At 51.2% G+C, this 17,468-nt stretch overlaps 1 protein-coding gene across 2 annotated transcripts in view; it reads left to right on the top strand.

Moving 5' to 3' along the window:
- SLC9D1 (solute carrier family 9 member D1) overlaps window positions 1-17,468 on the top strand; it is a 29,426-nt gene that overhangs the window by 7,482 nt on the left and 4,476 nt on the right. The window contains exons 4-10 of one of the 2 annotated variants that reach the window (XM_024752650.1): window positions 1,338-1,517; window positions 3,047-3,238; window positions 4,282-4,410; window positions 8,049-8,141; window positions 11,454-11,640; window positions 11,721-11,838; window positions 16,874-17,069. In XM_024752650.1, the coding sequence (XP_024608418.1) occupies window positions 1,338-1,517; window positions 3,047-3,238; window positions 4,282-4,410; window positions 8,049-8,141; window positions 11,454-11,640; window positions 11,721-11,838; window positions 16,874-17,069 (1,095 nt within the window). Of the gene's footprint in view, window positions 1-1,337; window positions 1,518-3,046; window positions 3,239-4,281; window positions 4,411-8,048; window positions 8,142-11,453; window positions 11,641-11,720; window positions 11,839-16,852; window positions 17,070-17,468 lie in introns of both variants that reach the window. The other variant, XM_024752649.1, reaches the window with a different exon arrangement.

Below are 17,468 nucleotides of genomic sequence, written 5' to 3'. Positions count from 1 at the left end.
CCTGGGTATTGAAAAGAGTTACTCATGTTCCCCCAGTGAACTGACGTGGAAATAAGCCCATTGTAATTGCCGTCAGGGTTTTGAGCTTCTGATAAGAATTACTTTATTGTGAAGGCTGACTTTCTTCAAGGCCCACATACTGAAAACAAAAATATTAAAGGTAGTTTTAAATAAATGTATACATTTGAATTAAGGATTTTGATGAAGGATACTTTTATTTTATTTTTCAATTTTTATTATTTTTTAAATAAATTTTTTTTGTGGCGGACTCTCAACCACTGCGCCACCAGGGAAGCCCTACCCTGAAGGCTACTTTTAAAATGATGAGAAGAAACTATTATTATGTCAGATGTGATAGTTATATAACACTTTAAAGCTGTCATTTAAGCCATCTGTTATGTGCCAGGCACTTTAAATGTACGAAGTGTCATTTCGTCTTCGTGGAAAGGCTATGGCAATATTATACAGCTTAAAAAGTAAAGAAGATACAAATTATTAAACTTTGTTTTGCCCAAGTGTGGTAGTTGGGTAGGAATATGGTGATGGGGTAAGTAGCCCCCTGGACTCGGGCGTCCTGCCTGTTGTTGGAAACAGACCGCCCCCTCCCAGCGGGATCACCGCCTCACCAGGTCCTTCGCACGGGTGGGACATTAAACTCCTTGGCGTTAAAGAGGGAGTCGCAGGGGTGTCGGTTTGCGGTAGTTTAATGGTAGAACAGAGAACAAACGTGAGTTTGAGTGGCACTGACCCCACCCGCCTGCTCTCTGCTGGTCCTGGCCTCACGGGTCTGAGGCGGTCCAGGCGCTGAGTAGAGGCCGCGAAACGGCCGAGCCTGTGCCTGGGGCCGCCCTCCGCTCGGCGCCCACTCCGCCTCAAACGTGAGCAAGTAGAGGGATTTGGTTTGAGATCCCTCGAGCTTGAGTATGGTTGTGTGCCATACGCGTGTTAAATAAACTCTGTTCCCAGCACCAGCCGTCAACTGTGCGGGTAAGGAATGCTGTCAGATTCTCCTGGAACATCTCCCCTTGGTAACGTGGAATTCGACTGCGTTCCGCTTAGAAATGTCTAGCTAAACAGTCAGTGCCGCAGCTGGGCTCCGCACGCAGTCGGCACAGTGGCTGGAACCGCATCAGGGTCAGCGGGTGGTTTTCATGTGAAGACAGGACCTTCAGCGTCTCTTTACGCTGGTGTGTTACATCCGTGTGTGTGTAAGTAGCCTTCCTGCAGGGTTTGCAGTGCCCTGGGGCACCCGGTCTCCCCTGCCGTGTTCGCAGCGGGCAGGTCATCCAGGTTTCCTTCGTAATAAACACCACCCTTCATTTCTTACGAATGAATAGGAAGAGACGGAATATGTGGAACTTCTGGCAGCAGAAAAACATCAGGTTGAAGTTCTTAAAAGCATGCAGCATCGGAACAAAAGTTTATCCCTCCTGGATGAGATTCTTGAGGACGTGAGGAAGGCGGCAGACCGTCTGGAGAAGGAGACGGAGGAACGCGCTTTCGACGACAATAGGTCGGTGAGTAGCGTCCACAGCAAGGTCCCCTCCGCCTGCCGAGCCACTGAGAGGACGTGCACTTGGAACTGTGCGGGTGTACGGTAGCGCAGGCTGAAAACGAAGATGACGCTAAAGCACTTGTGTGGCCCTGAAGACGTGCCCCGTTTCCTCTGCTTCCCGCCCGGCCCCGTGTTTGGTCAGCGTCCCCCCCCCCCCCCGACTGCCCCGCGCCCAGCAGCTCGTCTGTCTCCCCGGCCTTGGCTCCAGTCTCAGGAAGCTGGTCCTGGATGGCCACGTTTCGGTGCAGATCTGCCCAGGGAGAGGCTCGCTCCTTACAGGAAACCACCTTTGGGTCCCAAGCAGCATGTCAGAGTGAGTCCTGGGACGGACTCAGGAAAGGGTTAGGTAATGACAGCAAACCAGAGCAAGGCTGGAGAGGGAAGGGGAGTGGGGTCCGCAGTGCCCCGGGGCGGGGGAGGCTCTGGGTGTGTGAGGGCCGTGCGCCTGGGGAAGAGTGTCCTTGCTTCTACCCCGCTCACCAGGCACTCTGCCCTCCGCGGCTCCGGGCTCTTCCACACTGGCCCTCCCCCGGTCCTCCCGTGGTTCAGTTCAGCCTGGCACCGTCCCCGTGGGGCTGGCGCGGACCCCGTGGGGACAGGCCCAGCCCAAGACGGCCCCCACTCCAAATGCCAACCGCCCCTCCCTCCGGCGTTTGCTGTGCTGCCCACAGAGCTCAGTCTGTTTGCTAGGTTGGCAGATGGGCACGAAGGACACAGCTCAGATGGAAGAGGTACAGGGGCAGGGCGTGGGGGACGGTGGCCGCTCCCCTGCCCGCTCCGGGCCCGGCGGCCTCCCCCAAACACCTCCACACGTTCAGCAGCCTGGAAGCTCTCGGAAGCTCGTGCCTGAAGGGTCTTCACGGAGGCTTCGTTATATAGGCTCCTGACAAACTCGGCCTTCAGCCCCTCTGCCCTCCCAGAGGCCGTGGTGGAGCTGCGAGTTCAGCCCTCATCACGTGGCCGGCTCCTCTGGTGACCGGCCCCTCCCGTGGGTACCCGGGGGCTCTCCACCACCCCTCACTCACCCGAGGGCAGGTGAGGTCGCAAGGGGCTTATTATGAAGGACAGCACACTCCTTTCACCTCTGCTGCTCTGGAGCGATTCGGCAACCGAGGCCAAAAGACCCAATATAGGACAAGATGTTTGCATCGCTCTTTATCACTCAGGAAGTCCTGCGGGTTTGGGGGCTGTGGGCCGGAAAGGGGTCTAAGACCAAATATGTGTCTCTTGTTACAGATCACAGTGCCACGCCCTGAATCAGGTAGAGTAGGTGTTTGGAAGTAATAGAAATCCTGAACACTTCCATCCTTAAATCACTTTTCAATTGAAAGGCTTTTTCAAATTTTCTAATTTATTGGTCTTCGGTCACACTTGACAGAATGCTGAGAACGTTCCTGTCGTTCTTCTGTGCGGGAATTACTCTCTAACATTTGACCTTGAACTTAAACACGTCTAATCGGTTGTAGTGACACAATGCTGTCATTGTTACAGGTCAGAGGGGTCAACTTTGAGGCAGTTCTGCGGGTGGAAGAGGACGAGGCCAGCTCCAAGCAGAACCTCACGAACCGGGAGGTCGAGGAGGACCTGGGCCTCAGCATGCTTATCGACTCCCAGAATAACCAGTACATCCTGACCAAGCCCAGGGACGCCACCATCCCGCGGGCAGACCCCCACCTCATAAAGGTAGCCCGCGCCTCCGCCCGGCACCCACATCCGCTGCCTAAAAGTTGACTTCGCTCAAGTAGCTCCTTCTCAAGGGGCAGAGAGGGCTTGGCTGTGGTTTCACGTGTGGCCTGTGTCGACGTGGGGGGCGGCCTGAGGTGCACACCTGCACCCTTGGAGGGAGCCGGTCTAGTGGGAGGACGTGGAACTCTTTAGACTCGAGGTCGACAGGGTTGTGGTTCGGGATCGCTGTTTGGACTTGGACCGTGTGAGTGACAGGTGTGAGAGTGATGGAGTGCAGCCTGCGCAGGGTCCACATCAGTCGCTGGGTCTCCAGCTAAACTCCCTGGCGCTGGAATCCATTCAGGAGAAGAGACCGAGGCAAAGAACTCAGTCTTCGAGGTGCTGCCAGGGCAGACAGCCGGGGGGCAGGTAGATAAGTGTCCCCACGGGCTGGTCCCGTGTGAGGGGCTGATCCCTGAACTGCTGTCTCGAATCGAGAGGTAAAAGACAGCACGTGTGTGGCCTTCCTTGGTTTTGACCACGTGGGGACTGGGAGGGGCTGAGTCTGAGAACACGACTTCGTGCCCTTGGCGAGGGGCAGGGTCTCTGCGCAGTTGCCCCCCTTCCCCTTTGTACGTAGCGTAGCTTCTGGGGTGGCATCTTGAGGCCATGTGAATACCCCGTTCCTCGCCACCCTCGGGCCAGCAGCCTTAGCACCGTCCATGAGTCTCTTCTGGACCGGTTCATACCCTGAAGGTTAGGTCGTCTTCGTGCCGTGGGAGCACAGTGGGGAAGGGCTCCCGGACTCGAGCCCTGAGAGGAGTCCTCGTACTCACGGTTCTCAGAGGACTGTCACGGGGTCCACGCGAGACAGACACATCGCTGTAATCGTTAGACGCTGAGGAGCGAGCCTCACCTGCTCCCAGGAGCCTCCCTTGGCTCCCGCACTTGCCTTTCTGCCCCCTCAGTGAGGCCAGGGTACCGTCCCACCCTACCTTCTCCTTTCTCTTGCTGCCTGTTATCTTACGTGTGTGTTTTTTGTCTGTTTATCCTTCTGTTAGGACATCGTCACCATAGGGATGTTGTCCTTACCGTGTGGCTGGCTTTGTACAACGATAGGACTGCCGACCATGTTTGGTTACATCATCTGTGGCGTGCTTCTGGGGCCCTCTGGAATCAACAGTATTAAGGTAAGAACAAAATTGAGCTGTTTAGTGTCTGTTGAACTTGAATTAATGAAGATAGCAGTTTCTTATAAATCACATCAAAGAAGATGTCTTTTAAAGTTAACTGAGGAATCTCTAAAGTGTAAGAAAGTCATTTTGTTCATTAATGAATGAGCAGCTTGACCAGACAAATGATCCTCTTTGTGTCTTTAAAATTATATTAGTTTTAAAGATTCTGTTTGCAGTAATATTATGGACTGGATTATTCGGACACTGAAAGGAACTAAAAATCCTGGATTAAATGTATTTTTAAAACGTGCTTGGGACTTCCCTGGTGGTGCAGTGGTTAAGAATCCGCCTGCCAAGGCAGGGGACACGGGTTCGAGCCCTGGTCTGGGAAGATCCTGCGTGCTGCGGAGCGACTAAGCCCGCGTGCCACAACTACTGAGCCTGCGCTCCAGAGCCCGCGAGCCACGACTACTGAGCCCGCGTGCCACGACTACTGAGCCTGCGCTCCAGAGCCCGCAAGCCACGACTACTGAGCCTGTGCTCCAGAGCCCGCGAGCCACGACTACTGAGCCCGCGTGCCACGACTACTGAGCCCACGCGCCGCATCTACTGAAGCCTGCGCACCTAGAGCCCGTGCTCCGCAACAAGAGAAGCCACCGCAGTGAGGAGCCCGCGCACTGCAACGAAGAGTAGCCCCTGCTCGCTGCAACTAGAGAAGGCCCGCGCACAGCGACGAAGACCCAATGCAGCGAGAAAATAAATAAAAATTAAAAAAAACAAAAAACCAAAAACCACGCTTAACACCCTGAGACGCTGGTAAAGTAGTGAGCAGTGACCCAGCCTGGCTGTGGGTGTCTGGAGGCCCGGGAGGATGTGGGTGTTGAAGCGCTCTTGCTGAAGGCTGTTTGCTGAGCAGATTGAGGGGAGCATTGTCCTGTGCTGGTGGCGCTTTTGACGGTGAGGAAAGAGTCCCAAGCCTCGTGGGCTTCAAGCTGGGTCCTTGAAGAGAAAACGCAATGTGGACAAAGGGAAAGAGAATGCCATGTAGAGGTGTCCTGGTCCCACCCCAGAGGAACCTGCAGTGCAGGGAGTGGGAAGGGGCCACGGTGTGCCCCGCCCTGCCTGATGCTTCCCTTTGGGTAGAACGGGAGTCGGTGAAGCGGGGGCTCCACCTGCAGCCTCATCCCCTCCTCGGCTTAGCCCACCCGCACCGGGTCTGGAGGGTCCTGAGGGATCCCCCCACTGGACAACACGCGGGGGGTCGAGGCGGCCTTCACACTGACTGATCCTCACAGCAGACTGTGTTGCCAGGTGAGAGGTACCTGGATGCTGCAGGCTGAGAGCCTGGACCTTGGTGAGGAGATGAGTGTAGCCACCACCCAGCAGGGTGGCCTCTGGGAAGCCTGGTTTTAATTCAACTTTTTTTTTTTTCACATCTTTATTGGAGTATAATTGCTTTAAAATGGTGTGTTAGTTGCTGCTGTATAACAAAGCGAATCAGCTATACATATACATATATCCCCATATCTCTTCCCTCTTGTGTCTCCCTCCCACCCTCCCTATCCCACCCCTCTAGGTGGTCACAAAGCACTGAGCTGATCTCCCTGTGCTATGCGGCTGCTTCCCACTAGCCATCTGTTTTACATTTGGGAGTGTATATATGTCCATGCCACTCTCACTTCGTCCCAGCTTACCCTTCCCCCTCCCCATGTCCTCACGTCCATTCTCTACGTCTGCGTCTTTATTCCTCTCCTGCCCCTAGGTTCTTCAGAACCATTCTTTTTTAGATTCCATATATATGTGTTAGCATATGGTATTTGTTTTTCTCTTTGTGACTTACCTCACTCTGTATGACAGACTCTAGGTCCATCCATCTCACTACAAATAACTCAATTTCATTTCTTTTTATGGCTGAGTAATTTTCCATTGTATATATATGCCACATCTTCTTTATCCATTCATCTGTCGATGGACACTTAGGTTGCTTCCGTGTCCTGTCTATTGTAAATAGTGCTGAAATGAACATTGTGGTACATGACTCTTTTTCAATTATGGTTTTTCTCTCAGCTTTTTAAATAGGTAGTTTTTATGTGATTGAAACAGTATAAAAAGCTGTAGGTGAAAAATCTTTGCCTGACCTTGTCCCATCCCTCCCTTTCCAGAACATTTGCAAACACTGGAAAACACAAATGTATCTTCCTTTTCCTTTTTACTTAACAGCAAAGATAGCTCATAAGCAAAGAATTAAGGCTAATTAACTAGGTAATAGATCCGACTGGATACTATGAATATTGTATTTCTTAATAAATTACCTATACCATGGAAAAATAATATAATTACAGTAGATAAAAATACCAAGATCAGGACTTCCCTGGCGGTCCAGTGGTTACGTCTCTGCGCTCCCAATGCAGGGGGCCCAGGTTCCATCCCTGGTCGGGAAACTAGATCTGCATGCCACATGGTGTGGCCAAAAACAAAAAACAAAAACAAAACCCCAAACAAACGAACAAAAATACCAAGATAAAATTACCAAATTAAAAATGCAAGATCATACTAGCCGAAAGTGGGAGTGGTTAATGGAGAGAGTCTAATTGTATATAATTGTACTTCAGTATTTATCTTTTCTAGTAGGGAGTTAACAGGCTTTCATTTTCTAAGTCAAGAAGTATAGGTTTAAGTATGTTACTTTGAAGTCAGGTTGCAGCCTAAGTTTCAAAAGGGAAAAAAAAATAGTAGCAGTAAGGAAGCATAAAAAGCAGAAGACATAAAAGAATTGAGAGCAAATATGTTGTTTTATAGCAAATATATGTGGAATAAACTTCTCTATGAAAAGATACAGGTTTGCAGATGGTGTCAGGAAAAAAAGTACAACAAACGAGATTGAGTAAAAATAAAGTGACTAAAAGGTTGAGAGTGAAAGGAGGAAATGTGCTGATAGAAAGAGGGCAAATCAGTGGTGTTCACAGCCAGCAGACAGAGGAGGTGCACGGCGGGGCCTGGGTGGCACACCGACACACGAAGGCCTGGACTCTTATTTTCATGTGTTCAGGGAACGTTGAAAAAATCAAAAAGTCAGTGGCCATAATGCAAACCTCAATTGTAAATAATATAAGTAGTACCAAATGTACTGGTGTGAACAACGCTGTCTACTGTAGTGCCTGAATGTTGATGGTAAATAGCAAATGAGGGGCACTGTGCGTCAGGACCTGTGGGGAGTGGCCAGATGGGGTCCAGGAGAAAATCACACTCAGTCTCACCCAGACCCAAGGAAAGTAAAGCACTCCTGTTAGTTACGTGTCAAACTCAGGTTTAATGCCTCCCCGTCCCCAAAGGAAGCTAATGGAAGGAAGTAATGGAAGTACCAGTGGAAATTAATGAACTTGAAAGCGGGTGAATTCATGAGCTATTTCCTAGAAAATAAATACAAATATTCCTCCGGCTAATCAAGAAAAAGGAAAAAAGGCACTACCATCAGGAAGTTCAGAGTATCTCAGATATAGAGGAAATTCAGATCGTTGTTTGTTTGTTGTTTTAAATACTGGGCTTTTTGATGGAGTCCCACTGAGTATGTTAGGACAAGATGGTTCTGTGAAGTACACGTGATATCTTAAATACGTTAAGTTTTACGGTTTTAAAACTTTCTTGTTTTTCAGTCAGTTGTGCAGGTGGAGACGTTGGGAGAATTTGGCGTGTTCTTTACTCTCTTCCTCGTTGGCTTAGAATTTTCCCCAGAGAAGCTGAGAAAGGTGAGTCCACCAGTGTACTTGTGTCGTTGCCCCACTGAGATTACGTGCCCTGCAGCCACCGTCCACGTTCGTTGGAGACTTGCCCAGCAGATTGGGTCTGCTTAGAGTAGAATTTGGTGTTGTAGTTTGATGTTATTTCTGGAACATAAACTCCAGAAGATAAAATGTTTAAAAAAAAGAGTGAAAATTCAGTGAATAAGTGGAATTAGCTTTCAGTGGCTAATTCCAAACCAGGTCTGAGAAGTGCTGTGTTCAAACTTACTGATTTTTGAGTCCCTCCAAGAGGGTCCAACACTGGTAGAGGCCGAAATATCACAGGGATGGAATGTTCAGTGTGTTACTCTGGGGAAAAACTCCTCGTTTTCCTAAATAAGTGGCACATTTTGATTATTGCTGTGTCACTGTAAGATGAAAATATCTGAAAGGTTAATAGTATTTAGGACCATATGTATGAATAAATGTTAAAGTAGTGGAAGCAACAGCTCCTCCTAAATTTGTTGACTTTTAGAATGATTCCTTTGAAAGCCGGAATATTCGAGAATGGAAACGGAGTTGTTAGGTTGGAAGTGAATTCATGAAAAGCTACTTTGTGTTTGAACAGACAGCTCACAGAAGACGAAAAAGCTGATGAGAAAGCAGATGGGGGGTGTGTGGGAAATGACAGGGAGAAGCTGCTGGTTACAGGAAGGGGCAGCTCCATCCAGGCCCCGTTTTGCCCACCAACTTAACTAGGACACTAGTGTCGAGTCAGCAGGGGTCTCAGTGACTTTGCGGGTGGTCACTGGGCACCCTCACACCAGGTTGATGAGAGTGACAGCTCGTGCCCCTTCTGGGGAGCAGTCTGGCAGTTGGATGCGAGAGCCTTGCCAGGTTCACGTCCTTCATCTGTGGTTCTGCTCCTGGGTTTCCAGGCAAAGGGAAGAGTCAAGCCCAAGTTTTGGTTTTTGTTTTTAAAATTAGCCCCTAAAAGGTACTCAGCTCCTCATTGTGGCATTTTATGAAAGATCCAAAGCAGCCTGAGAGTCTAAGGTTAAGCTGGGATGTAGCTGCTGGATGGTCTGTTATGTAGCCATTAGAAGTATCGTAAGAATGTGCAGTGACAAAGAAAACAATGTTAACGCTGAACCTGCGAAGACAAAGTGAGCGCATAGTGTGACTGCGGCGACACAGGAGGAGCCCGGGACATAATGCGCCAGGCACCCGTGGATGCTGCTCTCCAAGTCCTCTCTGACCACCAGCGTGCTTCCTGCAGGAAGGGAAGTAAGCTCGGCCTGAGCCTGCGCTGCCGTCAGGGAGCAGCTGTGCCCGGCCCTGCCCACCCCTCTCCCCAGTTCCTCCTTTTCGTCTTTCTTTTTGTTTTTTAATAAATTTATTTATTTATTTTTATTTTTTGGCCGTGTTGGGTCTTTGTTGCTGCGCGCGGGCTTTCTCTAGCTGTGGTGAGCAGGGGCTACTCTGTTGTGGTGCGCAGGCTTCTCATTGCGGTGGCTTCTCTTGTTGCGGAACACTTGCTCTAGGTGCGTGGGCTTCAGTAGTTGTGGCACGCGGGCTCAGTAGTTGTGGCTTGTGGGCTCTAGAGCGCGGGCTCAGTAGTTGTGGCACGCAGGCTCAGTAGTTGTGGCACGCGGGCTCAGTAGTTGTGGCTTGCGGGCTCTAGAGCGCAGGCTCAGTAGTTGTGGCGCACGGGCTTAGTTGCTCTGCGGCATGTGGGATCTTCCCGGACCAGGGCTCGAACCTGTGTCCCCTGCAGTGGCAGGTGGATTCCTAACCACTGCGCCACCAGGGAAGTCCCTCCCCCTTTTTTTCTATTAAAGCTCCATTTGTCCATCCACTGACGACTCACTTCCTGTCAGTTTTCCTCCTCATACAGTGTCCTGAGTCAGTTCAGGGTTTTCTCCTGGTACTCTGGTATCTTTTTCATCCTTCTGGCACAATCACCTCCATGTGTTAATTTCTGAATCCAAACTATAAAGAAAATTGGCCACTTCTCTTGGTCCTAAGGGAAGTGGCCAAATTCTTCCTGTTAATTCCGTTGAGGTGTGTGTTGTGGCTGGGCCAGAGGGGCCTGGCGAGGACCTGTGGGGTCTCCCGGGAGCGGGAGGGTCTTCCCAGGCAGCCCTGTGAAAGCGCAGCCTGGACCCCTCGGTGTTCACGTGCGTTCAGACGTTCACAGCAAGCAGCGGTGTTACCTTGCGGTTAGGAGTGCGGAGGGGCAGCTTCTGGTCCCCCCGCGTCCCGGGTGCAGCCATCTCAGCCGGCGCGTCCTCATCTGGGCTGTGATGGGTTGGGAAGATTCAGGTGTCCTCTGGGTCCAGAGTCTCACAGCTGTCTTCCCCAGCACTGTGGTGTTCAGGGTTAAGTAAGGAAGTAACGTCATTCACCATGATGTTTGCGTGCCCGCGTCAGTGTGATACGTTTTTGTGATGCTTTGGGGATTTTGCGCCGGGGGATGCAGCCTGGGTCAGGGCTCGTGGGAGCAGGTGTGTGTCGTAAGTCAGGGCAGGGGCTTGGGCGGGGACCGGCCCCTATTGGGTGCCTTTGGGTCTGGGGCGAGCTGGGGTCTCTAATGTCCCCTAGCTCCGATGTCCCTGAGCGCCACCGAGCCTGGCTGCTCCCCGCCTGGCGGCCCTGACCCTTGACCTGCACCTGGAGCACATCCCGCCCCTTCGTAGGCAGGCCCATGGGCTCGGCGTGCAGAAAGTTTATATCCATTGATAACTACGCTAGTAAGTCCACGTTTATTTTGCTTTCATTTCTCAGCGATAAGTGACTGACATCTTTAGCGCACCCTGAGGTACCGGTGGCTCTCCTGCCTTGTGGGGTACCCGTGTGACCCTGTCACGGTGGGAGGTTACTTGGCGGGGTTTTGCAGTACCGGCAGTTGCTGGCAGGCCCCTCTCAGTCTTCTGTGAAATCTCCTAGAGGCCTGATTAGAGACAGTTCAGAGACGCCCGAGTCTGCGAGATCCTTCCCGGGCCTTGTCACCGAGGCTGCTCGCGCCCTCGACTGTCATTTATTCGTGTATCACCTGGGCCGCTCAGGTGTGTCCCGTTTCCGCTGGAAGAGGGCGCGGAGGGGGTCCCCAGCTGCAGCTGTGTTCTGAGGATGGCGGTGCAGGACGCGGAGAGTGTGGAGGGCGTGCTTCATCCCTAACCACATCCAGCGCTCGGTGACTGCGTGTGACCGCCCCCGCTTTTCGTGGTGTTGCGCTGGTGTGTTTGCTGCGGGGCCGGCCGGTTCCGGGGCAGGCGTGCACGCGCTCTCCGGGGCCGCGGGCACTGAGGTGTGGCACGCCCCTGTGCTCTCTCCCAGGTGTGGAAGATCTCCCTGCAGGGGCCCTGCTACATGACTCTGCTCATGGTGGCCTTCGGCTTGCTGTGGGGCCACCTTCTACAGATCAGACCCACCCAGAGCGTCTTTATCTCCACCTGCCTCTCCTTGTCGAGCACACCCCTGGTGTCCAAGTTCCTTGTGGGCAGCGCTCGCAGCGACAAGGAAGGTAGGTGGCTGTGCGTTCTGACGCGTGCCAAGGTTAACCGACTTGAGTCCACACGCTCTTAGTGACTTTTCCCCAAGCAGGCGACATCGACTACGGCGCGGTGCTGCTGGGGATGCTGGTGACGCAGGACGTGCAGCTGGGACTGTTCATGGCTGTCCTGCCCACGCTCATCCAGGCGGGAGCCGGCGCGCACGCCAGGTAGGGTTGCTGCTGTACTTCAGTTCACGGTCTGTTTTTCTGGCTTCAGATGGCTTGTTTATTGAATTACCGGCACCAAGTACGAGGTTTCTTCTGCTGCTTCCTTTCTGTTGGAGGGCTCTGGTCATTCTTTCATGGTTAGTCTGCTGCCGATGGCAGGTTCTCTCGGTTTCCTCATCTGAGAGTCTTATCTCCCTTCCCGCTGGAGGACGTGGCCACCGGGCGTTGGTCCGCAGCAGACGTTTCTTCCTTCCAGTGCCTGGCAATGCTGTGCCGCTTCTCCCTGGCCTCCGACGGCTTCAGTGAGAAACCGGCTGTCGTTCAGATCTGTGTTTCTCCACAAGTAACGCACGGCTCCTCTCCGGCTGCTTTCAAGACTTTTCCTTTAGTTTTCAGAAATTTAATTACGCTGTCTTGGGGTCTTAGTCTACAGCAGACACCACAGACGCGGCAGCTTACACAGCAGACGTTTAGTCCCGGGGGCTGGGCGCCGGAGATTAGGGTGCTGGTGCCCTCTCAGGCAGCTGTCTTCTCCTGTGTTTCCACGGTAGGGGAGGTGGAGAGGCTGCAGAGCCCTCCGGTCTCTCTTATAAAGGCCATTAGTCCCAGCACCGGCCCCACCTCCAGATGACTCTGGGGGGACACACACCTCCGGCCCGTGATATCTTTGGGTTTGTTCTGTATGGCGTTCGTTCATCTTCTCGGAGCTGTAGCTCTACGTCTCTTGTCTATTCCTAGTTTAGGAATTTCGGCCATTGTTTCCTCAGGTGTTTTCTTTCAGTCCTGCTTGCCCGCTCCTCCTGGGACCCCAGTGATGCACACGTGGCTCTTCTGTTGTCCCACGGGGCTCTGAGACACTTCATTTTTGGTCTGTTTTCTGCCTGTTGTTCAGACTGGGTAAATTCTGTCCGTTTGTCCTCACATCCACTGGTCCCATCCTCTGTCATCTCTCTACTATTCAGCCCATCCAGCAAGATTTTTGCTCGGGTTATTGTACTGTTTAGTTGTATAATTTCCATTTGATTCTTCTTTTTATAACTTCTGTTTCTTGCTGAGATTTTCTATTTTTTCATTTGTTTCAAGAGAATTTTTTAAGTGCTGTTGAATCATTTTTACGATGTGACTGCTTGAAAATCTTTGTCAGATAACCCTAATGATGACTGGCCTCGATGTTGGAGTCTCATTCAGGTAGTGGTTTTCCTGATTCTTGGTGTGCTGAGTGATTTCCAGTCGTATCCTGGACATTTTATATCTGATAACATGAGTCTCTGGATCCTTTAATTATTTTTTAAAGCCAGCAGCCCCATGTTGAGGTGTGGTTGAGGGTGGGTGTGTGTTCATCTTTCTGCTGAGCCCCGTCCGGGGAGCGTGGACAGCCTGCCTCATTGCTGACCGGCGGGGTGCAAGTGTTCTGTATTGTTAGCATTTGCCTTTTGCCAGATATTGTAATAAGTTTCAGCAATCCAAAGTGATCAAGATCTCTTCTCCGCTCTCAGGAAGCTCAGCCTGGCGGGGAAAGTAGAAGGAGGGAATGGTTTTTAACTGAGATTCCCAGAGGTGAAGGCTCCGGCCCTGGTGTGTGGCCACCCTGGAGCCCCAGCTCTCCATTTGCCAGCCCTGTGGGCTGTGTTCTCACCTGTAGGATGGGAACAAGGTGGAACCTGGACAGTGTGCTGGCTGTCAACAGGAGAGACTCGTAAGGCACCTGACACGCCCCTCGTATGTGCAGCTGTTAAAGGCCGTTGGTCAGGAAGGCCCTTTGTCTGTCATTTTTCTTTGATCCAAAGGTCTTTACCTGTCAGAAAAGCGACCTTTGTCGCATTAGTCCTTCTGGCTACAGATTTTCAGGGTAAGTAACTGAACAAGGCAGAAAAAGGATTTGCAACTTCAGCTGAAAGTCATTGAGTTCTGGTTGGGATGTGCAATAAGTCCTTCCCGGGAGAGGCGGGAACCCCCTTTCCCAGGCAGAATCCAAACCGCGGCCAAGAGTGTCCGGGCCCCCTGGGAACTACGGGTATCACCTGGGAACCAGGCCCCCTGCCAGGTAGACAGGTACGGCTCAGGCAGAAGACTTGGAAAGCTTTTCTTTTTATCTTCCTAATTTAAAATTTCATCCAGTACTGGTACTGGTCCTGTTGACTTAATTCCCGTGTTGTCATGAGAAGCCATGTTTACTGAGAATTTTAATGACGTGGAAAAGTGCCCTGCATTGTGTTAGGTTGTAAAAAAGAGTCAAGACCACATATAGTATTTCTCGGAAGGAGAAACATGGAGCTGCCACGTAACTCAGCTCTTCTGCTCCAGGGTGCGTACCCCACAGGAAAGGGAACACCTGTCCACAGGTGTCACCTTTGGGGGGGCGGAGGCGGCACAGCCACATGAATGCCCCTCGTGCCATGAGTTACACACTAATGGGGAAGGTGGTAAATTTTATGTTACGAATATTTTACCACAATAGAAAAAACTTGTGCGTGAATGTTCATGGCAGCATTAGTCGTGACAGCTAAGACGTGGAAACAACTCAAATGTCCATTAGCTAATGGACAGGTGAATAAAACATGCAGGGAAATGTTATTCAGCCGTAAAAAAGAATGACGCGCTGACACACACTGCAGCGCGGGTGAGCCCTGAGGACAGACGCCAAAGCCCACACCATGGTTCCCACGAGCGATTCTGTTGATATGAAACGTCCGGAGCAGGCAGACTCACGGAGACAGCAGGTCGGTGGTGCTGGGGGCTGGGCTTGGGGAGTGAGCGTAAGGGGCGCAGGCTCTCTCTCGGGGATGAAATACGTTCTGAGACTGTGGTGGTGGCACCACTCTGTGACTAGAAGCTGTTGAATTGTATACTTTAAACGGGTGAATTGTGTGAAATGAGACACGTGTCAATAAAGCTGTTAAAAATTACATACAATATAATTTTAACTGCGTAAAGGAGAAGATGGGGGCTAGAAACGTGTATTACAGAGTGTCCAGTAGAGGAGTAGATTATGGTGATTTTACTGTTTATTTACTTTTCTGTATAATTTGGGAAAACCTCTTTTCCAATTTTGATAACCAGGGAAAATTTATAGTCAAAAATATTAAATAAAATCAATAGTAATGTTAATATAAGCTTTGCCTGTTAATTCAGCTTTATTCAGAACTCGTCTTGATCTTTCCTAAAGGGAAGAGCTATCTTCTTCCCTCCAAATATTTCACAGGTAAAGGACAGAACACGGGGACTATGATAAAAAAATAAAGTAATGCAAATTTTACTAGGATTAAAATCTTGCCAAACCATGAAAGTTCTAGAAGAAAGTGCGGATGAATGTATTACTAAATACCGAGGGTGTTCAAGCAGAACACAAGTTCCAGAAGCCGTAAAGGGCAAGAAATGTGATCAGTGTCACGGAAGTTTCATACTTCGAATGTTTAAATACACGCACATGTCTGTATACACACAAACACACATCCACCCACGCACACGCATGGATACACACACACACAGACCTGCACACATACATGTGTGCACACACGTACACGTGCACATACAGGTACAGGAACACATTAGGTAAGCAGGCCAAAGACAAATGGGAAAGAGACGTGTGTACACGTTCTGTCTTATTGTTTAAAATCGAAGTATAGTTGATTTTAAGACAGAGGGTTAAGTTTCTCATTTCATGAAGATCTACAAATCAATGAGAAAAATGAGACTAACGCAGTTAACAGATAGGTGAGCGCTGAGAGCGGCTAACTCAGCAACAAGCGGGTGGGAGAGCACCCCGGCCCCGCCCCCCATGGAAGGAAGTCCGGGGGCGCCTCTCCCTGTTGGGCAGGGCCGTCTGTCAAGGGTGGACGTGGACGGCGCACGAGCTCCCCCACAGGCCGCCCTCAGTGTGGCTAAGCCTGGACGACCCATTCCCGGGTCCAGCCCAGGAGATGTGGCCCCGGCCCTCGGGCCACGGACGTCAGACCGCATACCCACGTGTTGCTTTGGCCTCTGCAGCCAACTGAATGGGATGAGTCAGGGGTCACTGGGGTACAGGGGGAAGAGGGCAGCTGGGGAAGGGGCGCCCGGTGCCGGCCCTGAGGCCCGGGTCCGGGTTGCGGGCAGTGGAGCCCCGCCGCGTGCGGCGGGTGAGGAGTTTGGCGTCAGCTGCCGGGCTCTGGGGGCCTGGCTGGGACTTGGCGCAGGTTTCTCTTCCTGCCGAGGCCACAGACCCCGCCTTCTCCCTTGGGCTGTCATCCTGAGCCTTAGCCGTGGGTGTTCACAGAGGCTCTGCTCTGACGCCCTGAGGCATCACACACCTGGGACGTGTCTGGGCTGCTGGTCTAAGCCTGGCTGCAGGGGCGAGTCCTCTCTTACCACCTGATTTACATTCTTCCATCAAGAGCTCTTAAACCAGAATTCTGGACTGAAGGGTTTCCTAAATGTGACGGGGAACTGGGGTTAAAAACTGTGTATGTCACCGTGAACACGACAGATGCATAATAATGCCTATCTTGTGAAGGTCGTTGGGCTGAGATCTTAACAATAAATCGAGATCTGAGTAGCATATTCTAAAAAGGGCTTCGTGCAGAAGCCCTTTCTCCGTGACTAAGTAGCAGAAAATTCAGAGCTCTGGCTTGGGATAAGGGAAGGCTTTTCTGAAAGTCGCTGGCATCCCCCAGTCACGCTTTGGTGGGGAGCCTGCAGTGTCGTGTTACAGAGCGACTGTTGCCTTATGAAGAATTTCAAATGGGGGTTACTTCCTAGTGAGGACTTTTATCATCTGTCATCGATGGAGACACATAAGCTGTCAGTCACGAGTCATTACATCCTATAAAATGTACTTACTCCAAAGTATTAATGGCAACACAATTCAGCTTCTATATTCGATTTAAGTAACTTAATTTCTGAGGTTAATGTTTGATGGATTTTATTCTAACATTTAGAAATGAAAATGTCTGCGATTTGGGTCACTTATTTTGTGATGTTAAAAAGGAATGAAAGGTCATTTCGTTGGACTTGAGCGTATTCTGAGGAGAATCAGGCGTCTCCCTCTCTTTCCCAGCGTCGCCATGGAGATCCTGCGGGTCCTGGGCCTGGTCGGGCAGGTCCTCTTCTCGCTTGCTGCGGTTCTCCTCTTCTGTCTTGTCGTGAGGACCTACCTCGTGGGACCGTACTGCCGGAGGCTGCACGTGGAGGGCAAGGGGAACAAGGAGGTCCTCATCCTGGGAATCTCCGCTTTCACCTTCCTCATGCTGACGGTAAGGCCCCAAATGCCCGCCACTTACATCGCCTGCCTTATCCCCTGCTCACCGAGAGCTTGTGATCGGTCCTTTTTCTTTCATCTTACTAACCGCTGGCATACGTGAGACTGCAGTCGTGCTGCCTGGCACTTCTGCCCGCGCTCTAGGCTCTCTGCTGGGATGGTGTCTGTGAGTGTGAAACCGTGCGAGTGTGTCTTAGACACTTTGCATCCAAAGCAAGAATCACAGTTTAAAACGACTTTTTGTTCTGTTTGATGAGAACAAGCTAGCGAGCAGCATAACTTCTTCGCCGTAACGTGAAAAGCTCACCATGGAGGCTTGTTTTGGAGGCGGCCGTCCCAGTTAAGGGACAGGCTTCTCATGGGAGAGCAGGGGAGGGGCCGGAGACCCCATAAA

This window comes from Neophocaena asiaeorientalis, unplaced genomic scaffold (genome assembly GCF_003031525.2).
Source record: "Neophocaena asiaeorientalis asiaeorientalis breed wild unplaced genomic scaffold, Neophocaena_asiaeorientalis_V1.1 scaffold825, whole genome shotgun sequence".
Taxonomy (NCBI): Eukaryota; Metazoa; Chordata; class Mammalia; order Artiodactyla; family Phocoenidae; genus Neophocaena; species Neophocaena asiaeorientalis.
Note: the sequence above shows the minus strand (reverse complement) of the source record. Positions and strands in the feature narration are given on the sequence as shown.